The sequence below is a fragment of the Excalfactoria chinensis genome, chromosome 1 (genome assembly GCF_039878825.1).
Source record: "Excalfactoria chinensis isolate bCotChi1 chromosome 1, bCotChi1.hap2, whole genome shotgun sequence".
Taxonomy (NCBI): Eukaryota; Metazoa; Chordata; class Aves; order Galliformes; family Phasianidae; genus Excalfactoria; species Excalfactoria chinensis.
The window spans coordinates 74038028-74056284 of record NC_092825.1 but is presented as its reverse complement, the minus strand read 5'-3'; the positions used below and the strand labels follow the sequence as shown (position 1 = coordinate 74056284).

General features: G+C 46.1%; 1 protein-coding gene across 1 annotated transcript; it reads left to right on the top strand.

Annotated features, from left to right (window-relative positions):
- The first annotated feature begins 238 nt into the window (after window positions 1–238).
- On the top strand, window positions 239–6028 carry TAPBPL (TAP binding protein like). Its single transcript, XM_072355726.1, has 7 exons — window positions 239–405; window positions 849–1088; window positions 2778–3059; window positions 3406–3747; window positions 3878–4201; window positions 4842–4934; window positions 5248–6028. Exons 1-7 carry the CDS (start codon window positions 267–269, stop codon window positions 5286–5288), a joined length of 1461 nt encoding a protein of 486 aa, XP_072211827.1. The 5' UTR covers window positions 239–266; the 3' UTR covers window positions 5289–6028.
- The last annotated feature ends 12229 nt before the right edge of the window (window positions 6029–18257 follow it).

Sequence of the window (18257 nt, the reverse complement as noted above, 5' to 3'; positions counted from 1 at the left end):
TATGAAAAGCAGGCTTGCTGGGTGCTCATCAAGCTGGGAGAAAAGGGGCTGTGTGCAGAAGGATGATGTTAAGGAGGTTGCCACAGCACTTAGGAAGAGGTCCAGCGGAACCTGCAGCTCTGGGAGTGCTCCTCCTTTCCACTTCCCCCCTGCCTAAGCCCTTCTGCTAAGTCACATGTGCTTGATAAAGGAAGAGTTAACAGGCTCAGAACTGCTAGGACTGTGTTTCCCTTCTGCTTCTACAGAGCGAAAGTGAAATCAAAAGCATGCTGCTGCCGGAAGCCTGGGGCAGAGCCTGGTTCCAGCTACTCTTTCTGAGCATTTTGGTCGTCAGGAGACCCCTCCTTAGGAGCAGTATGATCCTGGGACTAATCCTGTGTTGCTGCATGCTGGCTGTGCTGGCAGGTGAGCTGGGGCTGAGCCGGGGCTGTGCTTACACTGCTGCTGCTGCAGTGCCTGGGGAAGGGAAAGCTCCTGGGGGACCTGATGGCGGCCTTCCAGTATCTGAAGGGGGGGCGTAAGAAAGAAGGGAACAGACTCTTTAGCAGTTCTGTTGCCACAGGACAAGGGGAAATTGTTTCAAACTAAAAGAGGGCAGTTTAACGTTGGATATAAGGAAGAAGTTTTTTTTCAAGAAGGATGGTGAGGCATTGGAACAGGTTTCCCAGAGAGGTGGTGAAAGTCCCATCCTTGGAGACCCTCACAGTCAGGCTGGATGGGGCTCCGAGCAACCTGATGTTGCAGGGGAGTTGAGTTAGATGACCTGTAAATGTCCCTTCCAACTCAGTTCTATGATTCTATGATTAAAGCAGCTCATGTACCAGAACAGTTCTTTTTCTTCTCCTAAGGGACAGTGGAAGACCCCACACCAGTGCCTGGGCTCCGCAGGGTGGATGTTGTCCTTGGCTGCTCCTATGTGGGAGAAGGAGGATTGCCAAGAGCTTTTGGTGGCTCCCAGCATCCTGCTACCCTGGTGCTGAGGGGACTCAGCATCACAGATGATGGTACCCTGGGAGATGTAACTGACTATGAGATCCCACAGGAAGACCACAGCTCCTCCTCTCCTCCCATCATCTTTGAAGCCTCAGGTGAGTGAGGCATCAGAGCTGCCTCCAGGACATTGACCACCGACATGCTCCAGGCTTTTCCAAAAGGATTTTTAAGCAGAAATTAGACCATTACAAGGACTGCTGCACAAGTAATGCCTCCTGTTTTATTATGCTGGCCCAGAGGCACATGTTGATGGGATAGCAGTAGAACCTGAGCCTTCCCACCAATGTTCCACTGCATTTTGTTGCTGTGTGATAGATGGCAGCAGAGGAGCAGTCTGACAAAATAGTGTCTGACATGGAAATGCACATGAAGAGAATGTGTGCCATTAAATTCCGCCATGAGGAAAAAATGACACCCAGGTAGCATCCTTCATAAACTTTTAATTTTTGAATTAATTTTTTAGAGATTAGAACTAGTTGATATTTCAAGTCTCTTCCAACTCAAACCATTCTATTAAATGAATGGCCATGAAGTTCTATGTATGACTTCCTACATTCAGCAATTAAGACTTTAAGAAAGGAATTTTGTAGAATGTTAGAAACCCTGCTGATGCATTTCCCTCCTATTCTGGCTTGTCTCCTGGAAAATCCTGTCAATGACATCTTGGAAATTATGTCTCAGTGTTTTATTATTGCACTCATAAAGAGCATTCCCACATTTTGCTACTACTAACAATGTTAGTATCTTAGCATGCATGAAGTAGCACTGTCCTTCTCAGAAGGCCAGCAGCGTGTACTTGGCTCTTCTTACCTCATTTCTAGATGCCAGCCTGCGGTCCTCCTCCATAGCCCTGGCTTTGTGTGCAATCACCTTCCTCTCCCTTCTGACCACCCCTCTTTTGATGCAGCTCAGGATACCACTGGCCTTATGGGCTGCAAGAGCACACTGCTGGCTCATGTACAGCTTTTGGGATTTGAGGGTCAAGATTTGTGGGTCTTGGTCAAAAACAAGCGGAACATGAATCAACAGGCAGCCAGGAAAGCCAGCTGTACCCTGAGCTGTATCAGACCCAGCACTGCCAGCTGAGCTGAGCAAGGAAAGGGATTGTCCTGCTCTGCTTTGTACTGGTGCAGCTTCACCTCAGGCACTGGGTGAAGGTTGGACCACCACAGTTTCACATGAACATAAAGCTATTAGAGAGTGTCCAAAGGAAGGCTACAAAGATGGTGGAGGTTCTGGAGGGGAAGAAATATGAGGAGCAGCTGAGGTCCCCATGCTTTGTTCAGCCCAGGGCAGAGGGGGCTGAGGGGAGGCCTCATGGGATATTCTATGATTCTTTCAAGTACAGCAGATGCTAAGTTAATTTCCAGTGATGTCAGTGGGAAGCACGTGCATCACTTACGGGGGTCACATAGGGTGCTTATGCTTACATGCTTTGACTAAAAAGCATTCAGACCCTAAAACAATAACTTTGCTGGTTACTTCATATATACAAATTATTTGAGTTGGCTGAAGAGAATCTGTTTTGCTTATTCCCCTTTTCTAACAGCATCCTTTGCACACAGTAAACCCTGCTCTGGGTGAAATACATCTAGAAGACTAAGGGATGTAAAGCAACCACAGCAAACATGACCTAATATTCTTTACAGACCTCCATTTGATAAACTTAGCCTTGCATTTCTGTGTTCTGACTGACCCCGTAGTGCATGGTGTTTCTCATCTCATCAGCTTGCTCTGTCTTCCTTTCAGATCCAGACAACTAAATCTCTTCTCTCTCCTCACAGTGCAGCTAGTATCCATCCCATACGCAGAGGTCCTGCTGCATGTGGATTGCAGTGGGGAGGAAGTGAGCTGTGAGCTTTCCCCATATAGTTTTCAGCAAGAGGGCGATGGTCTCTGCCCTACCTCCTGGTTCCTGGCCACCATTCAGCTCTCCAGAGGGATCAGCATTGCCCTGCTGCTAAGAGGGCCCAGCTGCAGCAGCCAGAAGGAGGAGGGACATGATGTGACACTGCACCCAAAGCTGAGGATTCCAATGAGCAAGGAGGGGACTCTGCTGATGACAGGTGACCAGGTGGCCTGGGATCCCAGCCCTGATCAAGCAGGGACACCCACAGCAGGTTGCCCAGGGCCATGTTCGGATGCCTTCTGAAGGTCTCCAGGGAGACTCAAACAAGTGCTTGGTCCTTCAAGACCACGACATGTACTTGGTGTCCACTTGTTTGTCAACCCTGCTAACCCCACAGGGCTGGCTTTCTCCCAGATCTTCTGCCCAGGTGGCCCCTGGAGCATCACACAAGGAGCCTGCTTGGAGTGAGGTTGTCACTGTCCATACCTCCTGCTTGTGAATGCCATCTTTACCCACCTCAATTTAACTCACTGCTTGCCTGTAATCCTCTTTTCTCTTTCTAGTGGAATTTCAATCATCATCAAACAACACTTCCCTGCGCACACGTCTTGGCAGCTCCATCACCCTTGACTGCCACTTTGCCTTGGCTCCCAGCTTCCTACTGTCCTCCCTGGAATGGAGGAGGCAGCACCGAGGCAGAGGTCACAGCCTTTTCCAATACCATGTGGGGAATGAAGGCCCGACAGTGCAGACAAAAGTCCACATAGATGTGGAGCAGCTGCTGCAGAATGGGGACGCATCACTTACCTTGCAGGAAGCAACTGTGGATGATGAGGGGACATACATCTGCTTGGTGTCCACAGCACAGCACCAAGTCCAACACAATATCCAGCTGCGAGTGGCTGGTAAGGAAGGCACTGAAAGGTCACCCTGTTTCTCCCAGTACTTATTGTCACAGGCAGCTTGTGGTTGGATGCCATCTGTGTTCCCTTCTCAGTTTCTGACCCAGTCAATTCCCTGTCTGTTTCCTTCCAGAGCCCCCAAGAGTTCGTGTGTTTCCAACAGAGGTGTCATTCGAGAGAGATGACACCACTACTCTAACCTGCAACATTGCTGGCTATTACCCTCTGGATGTCTCGGTGAGCTGGACACAGAAGACTCCAAAAGATGAGGTAGAAATCAGTCTCTCAAACGCACGCTTCTCCAGCCACCGGCAAAGCCAAGATGGCACCTACAGCATCACATCCTACCTCAGCATCAGCTCAGCCACAGTGCAGGCTCCAGCCACCTACACCTGCCATGTTTCACATGTGGCTCTGGAGGCTCCCATCTCCATCAGCACTCATCTGATGGCACCAGGTGAGTGTCAAGGTTGAGTGACATATTCTTCATCCTGCCGACACCTGCTGCCACCTCATTGCCCATAACAAGGATTAAAATCTCTGGGGTGCACCATACATGCTTCTCCCTGCTTTCCTCTTGTACCCATCCTCTCTTCCCTTTCACTCCCTTAGCCTAAAGATTTTGGGTCAGCAATTACCTCATTTCCTACAAGGGATGAGAGATATTATGACTAAAAACAGAGCACTTGGACAGAGACAAGCGAACAGCCATGCCCAAGGAGCTGGACATCCAGCTAGACTCGTTGTTCAGCTGGAGGCTGGAGCTGCTGGGGAGCTGTACTCCCAGCACTGCAAAAAGTGCTGCTCCTCTTTAGAGCTGATGTGCTGTCAGTGTTCTTGCTCTCCTCCCCAGCAGGAGTTTGCTTTCCTTGCTCCTGACCCATCAGGAAAAAGCAAGCAATGCTGTCATTTTACAAGTTACAACATATCTGTCCAGCCAGTATATCTTGGCCCTCTGTTCATGGCCTTAGTGCATGTGTTTTGTGTCATAGCTGACAAGAGCGTGTGTTGTCAGATGCCATGGTTTTTGATGAGGTGGGACAATCACTGGCTGCTCAAGTGCATGTGACGTCTCTGATCCTCTTCTTCCCCTACAGAACACACGGAAATGGAAGGACTGGTGGGGGGGGTCATTGCCACTGCCATTTTCGTTTCTGTTCTCTTCGTTGTGCTCAGGAGGAAAAGACCAGGTAGGAGGTGAAGCACTGAGACACTTCCCTGATGTGGGAGATGGGACAAGCAACATCTTCCTGGCATTGGCAACTCAATGCCATGGACTGGCAGCCCTGTGGCTGCTGTTCCCTTTCCTCCCCTGCTCTGCAGTGTGCAAGGGTACGATCCCGTAGCTGGAGGTCTGCAATCCTCCCAGTGCTGCTGAACATGGCAGGGCTGAAGTGCTCTTCCCCATTTGCTTCTGGTGGATCCCTTCACAGGGGTAATGGCCTGTACGCTTTGCTATTTATGAATCTTAGATTTTTTTTCCTTTATTTCTTTCCTTTTCAGCTGAACCAAAGCCCGAACAACTTCTAACAGCTTCAGAGTAGAAGAACTCTCATGTGAGCCACCTGCCCTTCCACTGTCTCTCTTCTCTTAGAATCATAGAATCACACATTACCCTGAGCTGGAAGGGACCCATAACGATCACTGAGTGCAGCTCCTGGCTTCACACAGGAGCGACTGAAAATCAAACCATATGACAGAGCATTGCCAAGAGTCTTCTTCAACTCCAGCAGCTTGGGGCTGTGTTCACTGCCCTGGGGAGCCTGTTCCACATCCTGCTCAGTAGAGTCAGTCTTGTCCAAGTACTGACAGAGATAATGGTCAGTACAGAAGGGGAAGGGGCTTACCCAGCTGGAGGAGTCAAGTGACCATTCAAGTATGGAGTCTGAGAAGAGAGACAGGAAAGTGTGCTTTCACCTCAGAACAACACTGACAGCCTCAGCTCTGCTGGGATGCTGCATATAGATGAGTGTTTATATTACTGTACATGTGTGAGTCTGTATAGATAGATGTAGGTGTAAATAGTTATACAATTAATTTACACACATTGTATATAGATACATAGCTGTAGATGTATATAGGTATATTTTCTTAATACATTAAGGTTTTAAGGAATATATCTGTGTACGTGTGTATGTGTATGTGTCTTAACCATAGAGCCAGGCAAATGTGTAGGCAAAACTGTTTAATATTCAAACTGAGCAAGTTGCTTACATTGTAAGTCCAGCAGTCAGAACAAGATGATGAAAGTTCTCCCATGGAAAGTTACAATAAAATTTTAATTAAAAAAAAAAAATCAGATTGAAGTTTACCAAATAGAGACCTGCTGTTCTGCTGGTGGGAAAAATACAGACACAATCAAATGTCTTTTAAAAGCAATAGAATCAGATATTCAGATTAAATGTGGATGTATTTTCAGAATAAGGAGTGTTTTTAAAGGTAACAGTTAAGCTTAAGCATTTTTAGATCAATAGGCTGAGATAATTTGCATCTCAGCATCATAAAAGCTTTGGCTGAGAAGGTGCCTGATCCAATTGACTTGGGTATATTAGAATACTCAGGGAATCCCAAGATACTGGAAGAGCATGTGGTGCCTGTGTTCAGAGAGAAAGCAAGACAAACACACATGACTGCTTAATGGCAACAACCAGAGTGTGAATCTGATAAAAGACATTTCTTTCTTTTTTAAGCTGTGAGAAACACACCCAACTTCATTCCTTGATGAAATAGTACGTTTGGTTGATAAAAGTACTGGCGCAGCTTTAACAAACCAGTGAGAAACTGCAAGAAATGATGGTGCTCCCAGTGCTTTCCAGTGCTAGGAGCAGGAGATAGCATTTAAAATTGTTGTCAATAAAAGCTGGAAGTGGCAAGTGGAGTGAGTCCTTCAGATCTGAGTGGGCCATGAGAGGGTCAGTAACGCTCACCTGTTCATCCAGACATAACCAGTCAGTACAAGATGCTCAGTAGTGCTGGTGGCATTTCCTCGGGTACTGGACCACCACACCGTTCCCATGTATTGAACCATAAAACTGTTAAACCATCTACAGTGCAGGTGCCCACAGTTGTAAAAAATATGTATGGAAAGTCTGGAGGTGATCCAGAACTAAATGAACAATTGTGAAGTTCAGAAATTGTCTTCTAGGGAGGTGTTTTGAGACATTGCTTTGATTGCTACGACTGCTTCCCTTAATTACACCATTAAGTGTGGACACCGATGGAACAACCAGCAGATACAGGCACAGAGAGAACCAACAGCTGCAAGTTAAATTTAGGCATGTTCCAACTAGGATAAGATAAAATATACTCAGTGGTGAAGAGGATTTTCCTTGCTGCCTGTCAGAAAAAATGGCAGACTATCTCACGAGATCTTCAAATAAAGACCAGATTACTGCCATTTAATCAAAACCAGTTAATGACCTCAGTTAAAAGAGACATTGATCTCTTTTAATTTAACAAATGTCTTTGTTGTGTATGGAATGACAGCTGGTGATTTGCCCGTCTTTTCACAGAATCATAGAATCATAGAATTGCTCAGGTTGGAAAAGACCTTCAAGATCAAGTCCAACAACAACCTAACCACAGTACCCTAACACTAACAATCCTCTGCTAAATCACATCTCTGAGCACCACATCCAAACAGTTTTTAAACACATTCGGGGATGGTGACTCAACCACCTCCCTGGAGAGCCTATTCCAGTGCTTAACTACCCTTTCTGTAAAGATTTTCCTGATATCCAACATAATCTGGCACAACTCAAGGCCATTTTCCCTTATCCTGTCACCTGTCACCAGTGAGAAGAGACCATCCCCACTCTTGCTGTAAGCACCTTTCAGATATTGGGGAGATCAATAAGGTCTCCCCTCAGCCTCCTCTTCCCCAGACTAAACGGCCCCAGTTCCTTCAGTCGTTCCTCATAGGGCTGATTCTCCAAGCCCTTCACAAGCCTTGTTGCCCTTCTCTGGACCTGCTCCAGTACCTCCATGTCCTTTCTGTACTGAGGTGCCCAAAACTGAACACAGTACTTGAGGTGAGGCCTCACCAATGCCGAGTACAGGGGCAGGATGACTTCCCTAGTCCTGCTCAGCACATCATTCCTGATACAAGCCAGGATGCCATTGGCCTTCTTGTCCACCTGTGCACACTGCTGGCTCATATTCAGCCGACTGTCCATCAGCACACCAAGGTCCCTTTCCATCAAGCAGCTTTCCAGCCACTCCTCCCCAAGCCTGTAGGGTTGCCTGAGGTTGTTGTGACCAAAATGCAGGACCTGACACTTGGCCCTATTGAAACTCATACAGTTTACCTTGGCCCATCGATCCAGTCTATCCAGGTCCCTCTGTAGTGCCTTTTCCCCTCTGGCAGATAAACACTCTCTCCCAACTTGGTGCTGTCTGCAGACTTAGTGAGGATGCACTCAATCCGCTTGTCAAGATCATTAGTAAAGTTGTTAAATAGAAGCGGCCCCAGTACCAAGCCCTGGGGGACACCACTTGTGACTAGCTGCCAACTGTATTTAACTCCATTGACCACAACTCTGTGGGCCCAGCCATCCAGCCAGTGTTTCGTCCAGCAGAGTGAATGCCCATCCAAACTGTGGGCAGCCAGCTTCTCCACAAGGACATTGTGGGGGACGGTGTCAAAGGCCCTACTGAAGTCCAGGTAGACCACACTGAGAGCCTTACATTCATCCACTAAGTGGGTTACCTTGTTGTAGAACAAAATCAGGTTTGTCAAACAGGATCTATCATTCATGAACCCATTCTGACTGGGCCTGATCCCCTGGTTGACCTTTAATTGGTCTATGATAGCTCCCAAGACTATCTGCTCCATAAGCTTCCCTGGCACAGAGGTGACACTGATAGGTCTTTAGCTACCAAGATAATCTTTCTGGCCCTTTTTGAAGATGGGTGTCACATTTACCTGCCTCCAATCCACTGGGACATCCCCAGTTAGCCAGGACTGTTGGATGATGGAGAGTGGCTTGGCAACCACATCTGCCAACTCCCTCAGCACTCTAGGGTGCAATCCATCTGGCCCCATGTACTTGTGAGTGTCCTGCTTTCAGAGCAGGTCCAAAACCATCTCATCATGGATTATGCAGGGCCTATTTTGTTCCCCATCCTTGTCTACCAGTGCCGGGCCATCTTTTGAATAGGAGTAGCCCTAATACCCTCTTGACCATACCCAGGTGTTTCCATAGCCACCAATTTCACAACAGCCCTTGTGCTCTTCCTACAAAAAGGTGAGTTGTCCTCCTCCTTCACCAGGGCACAGGGATCTTACTAGCATACCCCTCTCCCATAAGCACTGGTATGTAACATACAGGCTCCATACTAGTGACACGAGTTACACCCCCACCTCCCTTCATACCTAGTTTAAAGCTCTATCAATGAACCTTCCCAGCTCTTATTGTAAGACCCCTTTCCACTGGTGGGATAAGTTACTCCTATTGGTTGCCAGCAAGCCTCGTCTCAGGTAAATAGAGAATTGGTCAAAAAACCCAAACCCCTGCCAGGCAGACCAGGCTTGGAGCCAGGTATGAATCCGTAGGCCGGTTAGACAGTGTAAAGCAAAGAAAAAATAATGGAAAGGTGTAGGAGATACATTAGGAGTTGCCATACTCCTTGTGAGGAGAAATATACCATGGCACTTGAATTTTACCCAGCTGCCTGCTCTCTGATGCTCCCCACTTGTGACCTGAATTCTGTGATCCTGAAGGTCTCAAGCTGAATTTAAAGAACAAGAAATTAGGCATACGCACTGAACCGGAATACTGATAAACAAAGTGATGTGCTTAGTGACAATATTCATTATATTTTAAATATAAAATGCTTATTACAGAAAATGCCACAAAGAGACCGAAAGTTTATCAAAGATGAACTTGATTACATTAAAAGGATATGAATAAGTAATATTGTATGCTGTATGTCCCTGGCAGAGAGCCATACTGCTTCCCAAGGTCAATTGGGCAGTGGCTAAGTACCATATGGCACCAGTGTATGACCACATGAATGGAACAGGAATCTGGCCATCATCTCAGCAGTTGCTAGCCAGACCAACCTGCCACAGGATATGCTGTATCATACAAATGAATATTAAATATAGAAGTATTAAATCAGTTCTTTGGGAATTTTATTTGATATAAGACATGAGATTTGTTAGGGATTTTGTCGAGCTGCAAAGCATAAGATCAAGATCTCTGCATACATGGTTACTTAGGGACTGTGACTGTCGTATCGTGAATGAAAACTGCAAAAACTCCTAATGTGATGCTAAAAGGGCTGTCACTGTGAATAAAGCAGAGCTCAACATCATCTTTTCCACAGAGGTTCCCTTTGCTTAATTATCCCTCTGCTCAATCAATTTAAGGTAGCAACGTTGATCCAGCAGTCTAACTACATTTGTTTAGATGCACGTTATGAACATAGCTAAATTTTGGCTGGTATGCATTTCAAAGCAAATGTGCGTCAATGGTAAGGCATCTGTAAAGTGTTTAAATAAACTCTGAGCTTGCTTCCACTTGGCAGCATATCATCACTCAGAGCAAGTGGGGACACTGCTTCTCTAGGGCCAGACCACAGAACGGATACTTTGTCAAAGCCCTTTTCTGGAATATGGCAGACAACATACATGAGTGGTCACCTGTCACACACACCACTGGAATTCAGCGGTCCTGTTTTAAGGCACCACAGCAAGGACAGGATGAACAAGGGTTGCTTTTACAGCCAAGAGTTGTCACTCTTGAAACATCTGAGAATGACATCTCTGAAAACACCAGAGTCCACTCTCCCCCAGGCTGTGCTTGTCCTTACTTGTAATCATCAAGGTCATCACAGATCTGACTAGGAAGAATCCTTCTTTTGTGCCTGAAGTGTTATGATTATACAGCTCCCTACAGTGGGGAGAACTGGCCTTCATAAACCTTATCTCCACCTTGGTACCACATGCTCAGGCTGGGAAGCTTCAAATTCCACCAGTAAGCTGCACCTCTCACAGACTTATAACAAAGGGCCTAACGTACAGAAATCAATCAATCAATCACATATTCCATGTTGTTCACCAGGCAACAATGGACAGTTAATCATTTGACCCTACTGTGCAACAGATTTCCACAGTGACCCAGGAAAGGACACCAGCCCTCCCCACATCTCCCTGTCTTTGTCAATGAGCTGCAAGGAACTGCAACCCATGTGATTTGGGTGGGATGGGACAAAGCATCATGGCAAGCATTCATGCCCTCCTGCTGTACTTGTCTTGAAGATCAGAAGTTTGATGCAGGAAGCTCCATTTCAAGAGCTTGGCATTGCAGTCCTCACAGTTCTTTTTGAGTAGCTCTGTTTGTAGAGACCATCTCACAAGCATAAAATGGCAGCTTTTTCACTGAACTGGCCTGTAGGAACACTGCCCTCGAGCTTTTCTCCAGGAAGAGTGAGAAATGCTGGTCAGACACACATTCACTAGCACTGTGTGTTTGCTTTTCTCAGTGACCAGTTTCCTGCATTGATCACTTTTTCTGGCCTGACCTCCATCCGGAGCACACTGATGGAAGCAAGGACACAGTAGGTTATGAATCCCCTGTAATATTCTATACATTCAGGAAAAGAAAGAAAAGGAGTGAGAGAGAGAGAAAGAAAGAGTTGGTCTTGCCTCTCTGGCTCTGTTACAACCATTCTCTACCCTGTGTCCCAGACAAAATAGTTCAGATCCCCACCACCAAAGGTGGATTCCCAATATACCTCCTCCAGTAAGCAGATACAGAAAATGCCAGATGTCCCTCTAGTTGAAAATTTGACTGAGAAGCTCAGAAAGCCCACCTGCAGTGTGGATGGATGGTTTCAGCCTGGTCTTTTGGACCAGAAGCAGTTGCCAGTAGTTCTTGGTGAGATTCATGGTAGTGGTCCATGATGAGGTCCATGGTAGCCCAGGCAGTATGGGGCTGAGTTGTGCCCAGAGGAAACAACCAATAAGGAATTCTTGCAGAGTCAGGTACACGTGTGCAGACGTGAAGTGAATCTCTCACTCCCCAACAGTGGACAGCAGAGGAATGTCCACATATGGATGCAATGTCTGCAGCATCAGGAGCTCCTTCTCTCATACCCTGCCCCTACAAACTCTGAAACAGGAGAAAGGAGAGGTCTACCACCCACACTTACCTTCCCGGTGCTGACACAAACATACCCCTCTGTCACTGCTGCTGTCCTCTTCACTAGCAGCTGGGTGAAAGTGCCTGGACCTCAACACCCAAAAATCCAAAAAGTCTGCAAATTGGCTTCAACACATTCATCCAAGTATGTATTCAGTCCTAAGGAGATGGATCGCAAGATATCAAGTGATGTGCCAAGCTTAGGCATTCTTCCCGTTTATCCAGACCCTCTTAGACTCCATCTGTATCATCCCTCATCTTTTCATTCATGGCATCTTCATCTGAAGTCTCAAGAAGCCCCAGAACCTCCTCCACCACCTGTTCCTGGCCATTTGCAGCTCCAGAAGGAGGATTCCTGATTGAAGGGTGGTCCTGGCAATTACACTGTATGTTCCTACTCCCTTCTGCTGTCCGTTCTGTTGCAGAGGATCCCAGACAGCACCCACCACCTGGCACCCTCAGATGCCTTCAGGAAGCAGTGGGTACTGTTGTTGTGCTCTATTTTATGTTTTTAACTTATCCTCTTCTTCTGTTTACCCATTCAGCACCATAATCATTTTATCTCTTCCTGATTTCTCTTTCTCTAGCCTCCTCCTCTCCCTTCTTGGGGAAAGTTCAAGCTGAAGAGGAAGAACGGGGCGAATATATCACATTTCTTAGCAATAGTCTCCCTGCCTGCAAACATTTTCAGGTAATGGACTTCCTGGCTGAATCTTTAAGGTCCCTTCCAACCTAAGACATTCTGTGACTCTGTGATTTTATAATTCTATAACTCTATGAATGTGCTTTCTGTACTTTTGGATTGAGTCTGTCCATTTTTATCTAGGGCATCACATTTACTGCCTTCTCCTCCCCAGGTGCCGCAATGAAATGGGTCTCACAATGCTGGGAGCAGCTCAGCTATTGTACTCTTGAGTTGCTTTAAAACCTTTGGACAAATGCCATTGCTCCTAGCAGTTGCCGTCACCGCTCTCTCCATCAGCGTGCTGATTGGCCTTTTCACAGCCACTTCAGTTTCAGGCACATTTATAGACGAACCCCACCCTGCACAAGAATGGGTTCTGCCGAGATGATCTGTTTAGTCCACACCGGAGCAGAGACTCTGAGATTTCCGCCATGACCTTAACTTCCCCGTGGAAGTAACAGTGTTTCTTTTGGGCAGCCAGAAGAAAACAGTTGCAGCAGGGGCTGGTATAGGGCATCAGTGCTGGGTAGTAGGTCAAAACGGCAAGGTCTGCCAAAGCAGAATGGGAAGGAGAGAAGTAGCTGGAGAACAACGAAAGGTAGAGAGCAGGGTTTTAAGAGTAGTGAAGCACATCAGGTGGCTTCAACAACAGAATTACGGCCGTAAGTGTTGGGATGTTGCACTGAGAGGAAGTGAGACGTAAGAGGGAATAGCAACATTGGCTGAAGAGGTTCAGCAGGTGTGGTGGTACAGTTACAAGAGGTAGCAGGAGGGGCCAGGGGTGACAATGACGACTAATGGCGCAGGGGCAATATGAGACAACAACACTGACTAGTGGTGGTTCAAAGCAATGACTGCTGTTTTTATTGGCAGACTTCTGTATTTTACTGACAGATCTTTTTAATTGAGAAAGGTGAGGCACTGGCACAGGCTGCCCAGAGAAACCGAGGTTGCCTCGTCCCTGGAGGTGTTCGAGGGGGGCTGGAAATACATGCTATCTCTAAGGTCCCTTCCAACCAAACACATTCTGATTCTTTGATTCTGTGATGCTACAAAAAGCAGGGCAGTACTGACCAACACTGATGGAGTGCTAAGAGGTCCAGATAGGGCAAACCAACAGTGACAAGGAGAGAAAAATGAGTGGAACATGACTGCAAAGAGGAACAGCAACACTCCATTGTTATAAGGGTTTGTGGATTAACTGCAGTCTGTTTGCCTCCTGTGCTCTGAATTGTCTGGAGTGAGTCATCTTCTGGGAGCTGTATAATTTGCTAGTCTATACTGCAGTGTCACTGCACCCTGCAAAACTTACCACCACATCCAGGTGGGGAAGGAAGGCACAGTGTTCTTCTTTTTCCCTTGTTAGTTACCTTTCCATTCATCTCACTCTCCTTTTCCCACTTTCAACACCATTCTCTTTTCTCCTTTTTCAACCGCTTCTGAAGTCATGTGTTTATTTAACAGGGATTTCATTATTCATTTCTGTTTTACACCTCTTGTTTTATACATTTACGTATATACACACTATTCTCACTGATGTATCCTCCCATGAAATACTATCCATACCCTATTAAGTTCTTACCAAAGAAGATCAATTACATCAATTACTATGCATTGCATAGCACCAAACCAAGAGATGTATTGCTGCCATGGTCCTGGTTTGGCCTAGCTTCCATGACAAGGGGGTAAAGAGACCCACAGACCCTCACCCCAGGAAAGGGAAGAGGAGGGAAGGGGAAAGGTAGGGAGATGGGCCTGGATGAAGGATAGCAGCAGCAGTGAGCTACAGAAAAGGTTGATTTATTAAATATAGTAGCGGAATGTGAAAGAACACAATATAATACAACATGACTGGAATTGAAACTAATAAATAAAATGAGAAACAGAGTATCTGAAACCAAAATGCTTACTCTAATGCTGTAGGCAAAGCAGCCAGGAACAAAGAGGGGCAGTCTCATGACTCCCAGTGAGTTTTACCTTTCCCTTCACATGAAAAGTGGAAATAGAAAAATGAAATATTCTAGGAGTTGTGGTTCACTGTTCTCTTCTGAGACCAAGAGACAAAGGAAAGGAAAGAGGAAAGGAAAGAGGAAAGGGAAGGGAAAGGAAAGGAAGGGGGAAGGGGAAAGGGAAAAGGAAGGGGAGCAGGAAGGGGAGGGGGAGAGGGAAGAGGAAGAAAATCCTTTCCTGATTCCGTGAGTTTTACTTGAGGGAAATCACTTTATGTACCAAAATTTTGGCCAGGAGTGTTATGTTCTGAGACTGAGATCTTCTGAGGTTCATATTGCCTAGGAGGGCAGAAAACCTCTCAAGCAGTAGAACGAGTCAAATCCATATAACTATTGCAAAGGAGATGAGAAAGGAGGTGATGTCTTCAATTCTGCCCTTTGTGGAAGGTGTAATGGCATGTGTTTCCTCAAGACATTTGTCTGTGAGATCTGTCCTCACTGGTATAGGAATGGATCTGTGGATGTGTGTCCTTAATGAAAGGCTTAATTCCCGCTTATTTTCCAGAGACAGATCATCAGCAGAGCAGAGCCAAGAAGCAGAAACAACTTGTAATCCTTGTGGTGGAAGTACACCTGGATGTGTACATGTGGCAGTGTCAAAAATGGAGGTAAACACAGATGAGGTTGCCTTAAATGCCAGCTTGAATAAACCTCCAGGTGGGCAGCAGCTAACATCTGTGTCCAGCAAGCAAATCTGCTGCACTGTGCCATGTGCTGTGCTGTGCTCAGAGTGTAACTGAGGCACAACCGCATGATTCTTGTTGGCTGAGGAACAGGTGTCAAGAAAAACTGGTCTGAGGTGGCTGTGTCTGCTTCAAGTTTCCAGGAACAGGCAGAAGAGATCACAAAAGAGGTGGGGATGCAGGCCTGGGGAGTCGGCTGGTTGTTATAATAGTCATATTGTTAGGGCTGGAATGAGGAAATTAAAGATTTCGGCTAAGCAGGAGAACAGGGGGGAAAAAAATCTCATGGAATCTCTATCCTGATCTCCCACTGATTGATTGCCCCTCAGAACAGAGATCTTCCTGGTTTTGATCTCTCAGACAGGTATTAGCCTTACCCACGCTGGTGAGAGGTAATTTTCATATGGCCATTTCCACAGTCAACCCTCTTGCAATTGGATGAGATCAGTGTATTGAGCTGTTAACCTGGCTGAGCCTACACATGACCCCAGATTTAGGAAATATGCAGCAGAGAGAGAGCTGGAAATTCTATCTTCATTGCCCAGCAATTTTCAGCAGCTGACTCGAGCCTGTACAAAGCAGCATGGCTCAGGTACCACAGGGTCTTTGCGATTCAGCTGCTTCAGTGTGCAAATGGATGCCGTGCTTGCAGCAGGCAGCATCCCTTGTTCTGCAGCAAAGACAACAGATGGGAGAACAAAGGTTTTCAGCAGCCAGGTCAGGTTTGTCAGCTAGGGCAGGATGTGACTCTCCAGACTTCCTACCACACTGCAACATGTGGACAGCAAAGAAAGAGGAACCACACATGTCTTATGGGGTTCACTCTTGCTAACCTCATCCTTCCGTCCAGGAAGAGAAATGCATTTTCTTATATACACAAGATGTTCTCAGACCTACGACATTATTTTCATGATATCTACCATATCATCTCCCATCTTTCATTCTGAGAGAAGGGGATAAAACTTACTGCTTTGCTTTTCCCACAAGGCTCCCTTTCTGCATCACCAGAATTGCTCTCTGTTCCTACAAGGTAAAAAATAAATACATTGGAAAGGAGTCTTCTTGGGACTCAGTGGTGTGAGAGTGAGTATGTGGACATGCTTCTGCTGCTGTTGGTGTCAACAATTATGTGGGATAGACACCACTGCCACCTGGCAGGGCCGCTTTAAGTAACAAAGACAAAGGCACTCGATATCCCATTAGGCTACTCTGCAGTGTTTCTTTTTAAATGATCCTGTTTCAAAATCATCACCTCTCCCTCAAGCGATTCTGTGAATCCTGAGTAAGTAACTTCTCCCTGAAAAGCAACAGCAATACAGAGTGTAGCCCCACATCTATCCATCTTCACCTGCTACCAGCCTGGCCAGACACTTAGGTCAGACACTTCAGTTCATTTGCAGCACCATCTGTGTTGCTATTCCTTGACACTCTGAGTTGCTAGTTTTAATGTAGAAATATATAATCAGCTGGAGATAATGCAGAAATAAGCCAGAAATAATTGCTGCTACCACCCTGCTGCAGAAGGAAAAGCTTTGTCTAACACAGTCACCTATATACATATACAAAAATACCCCTAAAATGACCTAAAGGCTTTCAAGTGGTTCAAAATATGTTACACTTGCAACCCAAGTCCATCCATAGAAATCAAGTTCTAGAGAGAGCCTTCCTTTTCCTCCCACCACAGTAGCAACACGTTGCATAACAAGAAGCTTGTACTATTTTAAAATGTTGTGTGCACTACAGATCATTATCACATTCCTACCTGGGCTGATAGGAGACATACCTGATAAGGGAACATTTCAAATTTGATGCCATAAAAATGATTCACATTTACTCAGAGGTTGCTCAGTAGCAATAAAAAGCGGTCATGCATTCAGCTGGCAAGGATGCAGTATTCAGAAGCACTGCCCTCAGCAGCAGCATGCTTTCCACTCGGCAGAGAACCTGCAGTCAGACATCCAAAAGAGAAGGATCTTTTCAGTGTAAAGCTCCTGGGATTCGAAGCTTGGTTACAGGTCATATATAGATGATGAATCAAAGCCTCCAAAAAGAGTATGTAATGCCCAGAGAAAGATCATTCTTCCTAATGGAAGACTTGGACCATTCACTCTGTAACTGCTGAGCCTGAACAGGGCTGGGGAAATGATTATTGCCAAAACTTGTTCCACCTGGCACGGCCTGCCTCAGTAAATGACCATGGTGTAGAAATATCCAGAAACTTGGGGGTGGGCAAAGTGCTCAGAAGACATTTGAAGTGAGAGAAGCTCAAGGCAGAGGCATAGCTGATCACCTACAATATCCACACGAGTCACTCCCATGAACTGCACTGTGATTCCACCTCACCTCCTGTTGCAGTCATGCATGCCCAAGGACAACTGTACTGGGTAGGAAAGCAGTTCTTCAGGTGGTCCAGCTCATCTGACTTTGTGAGCTGTCAGTCACATTGCGGCACACCTGTGTGACCACAAAAACATCAAAATTTCTCAAAGCCACGGCCAAACTGAGACATTCACGTGACTGAAATGACTGGAGATCACCTGAGGCTGCTTAGGGCTGCTATCTGAACAACAGCAGATAACATCTAGCAGCCTGAGCACCTCACTAGCATGAGAGAGGACAATGGGAAGCACTTTGAACACAGCTGGCAGCAGCTGGAAACTGCAAGAGCCAACAAGATTGGGTTTTAAAATTCTTTATAAGAAAAGAAAGCATGACATATGGAAAAAGGCTGAAAAATAATTATATCTAGATCTGCCAATTAGGTTTTTCTTTCACCTAGCAAAAAGGAATTGCGTTTCTAAGTACAATTGCAATGGTCAGTTGAAGATAAGTCGAAATGCTTTTAATTACTGTGGGAATCATAGAATGCACAACTATCAGCTCTGCCAAATGGGGCTTAAGCTGTTTTGTGAGTGTCACTGGCTTAAATGACCATAAAGCGGGACTTTCAGATACAAGGCAATTTGGATTCTGTTTGCATGTTGTATTT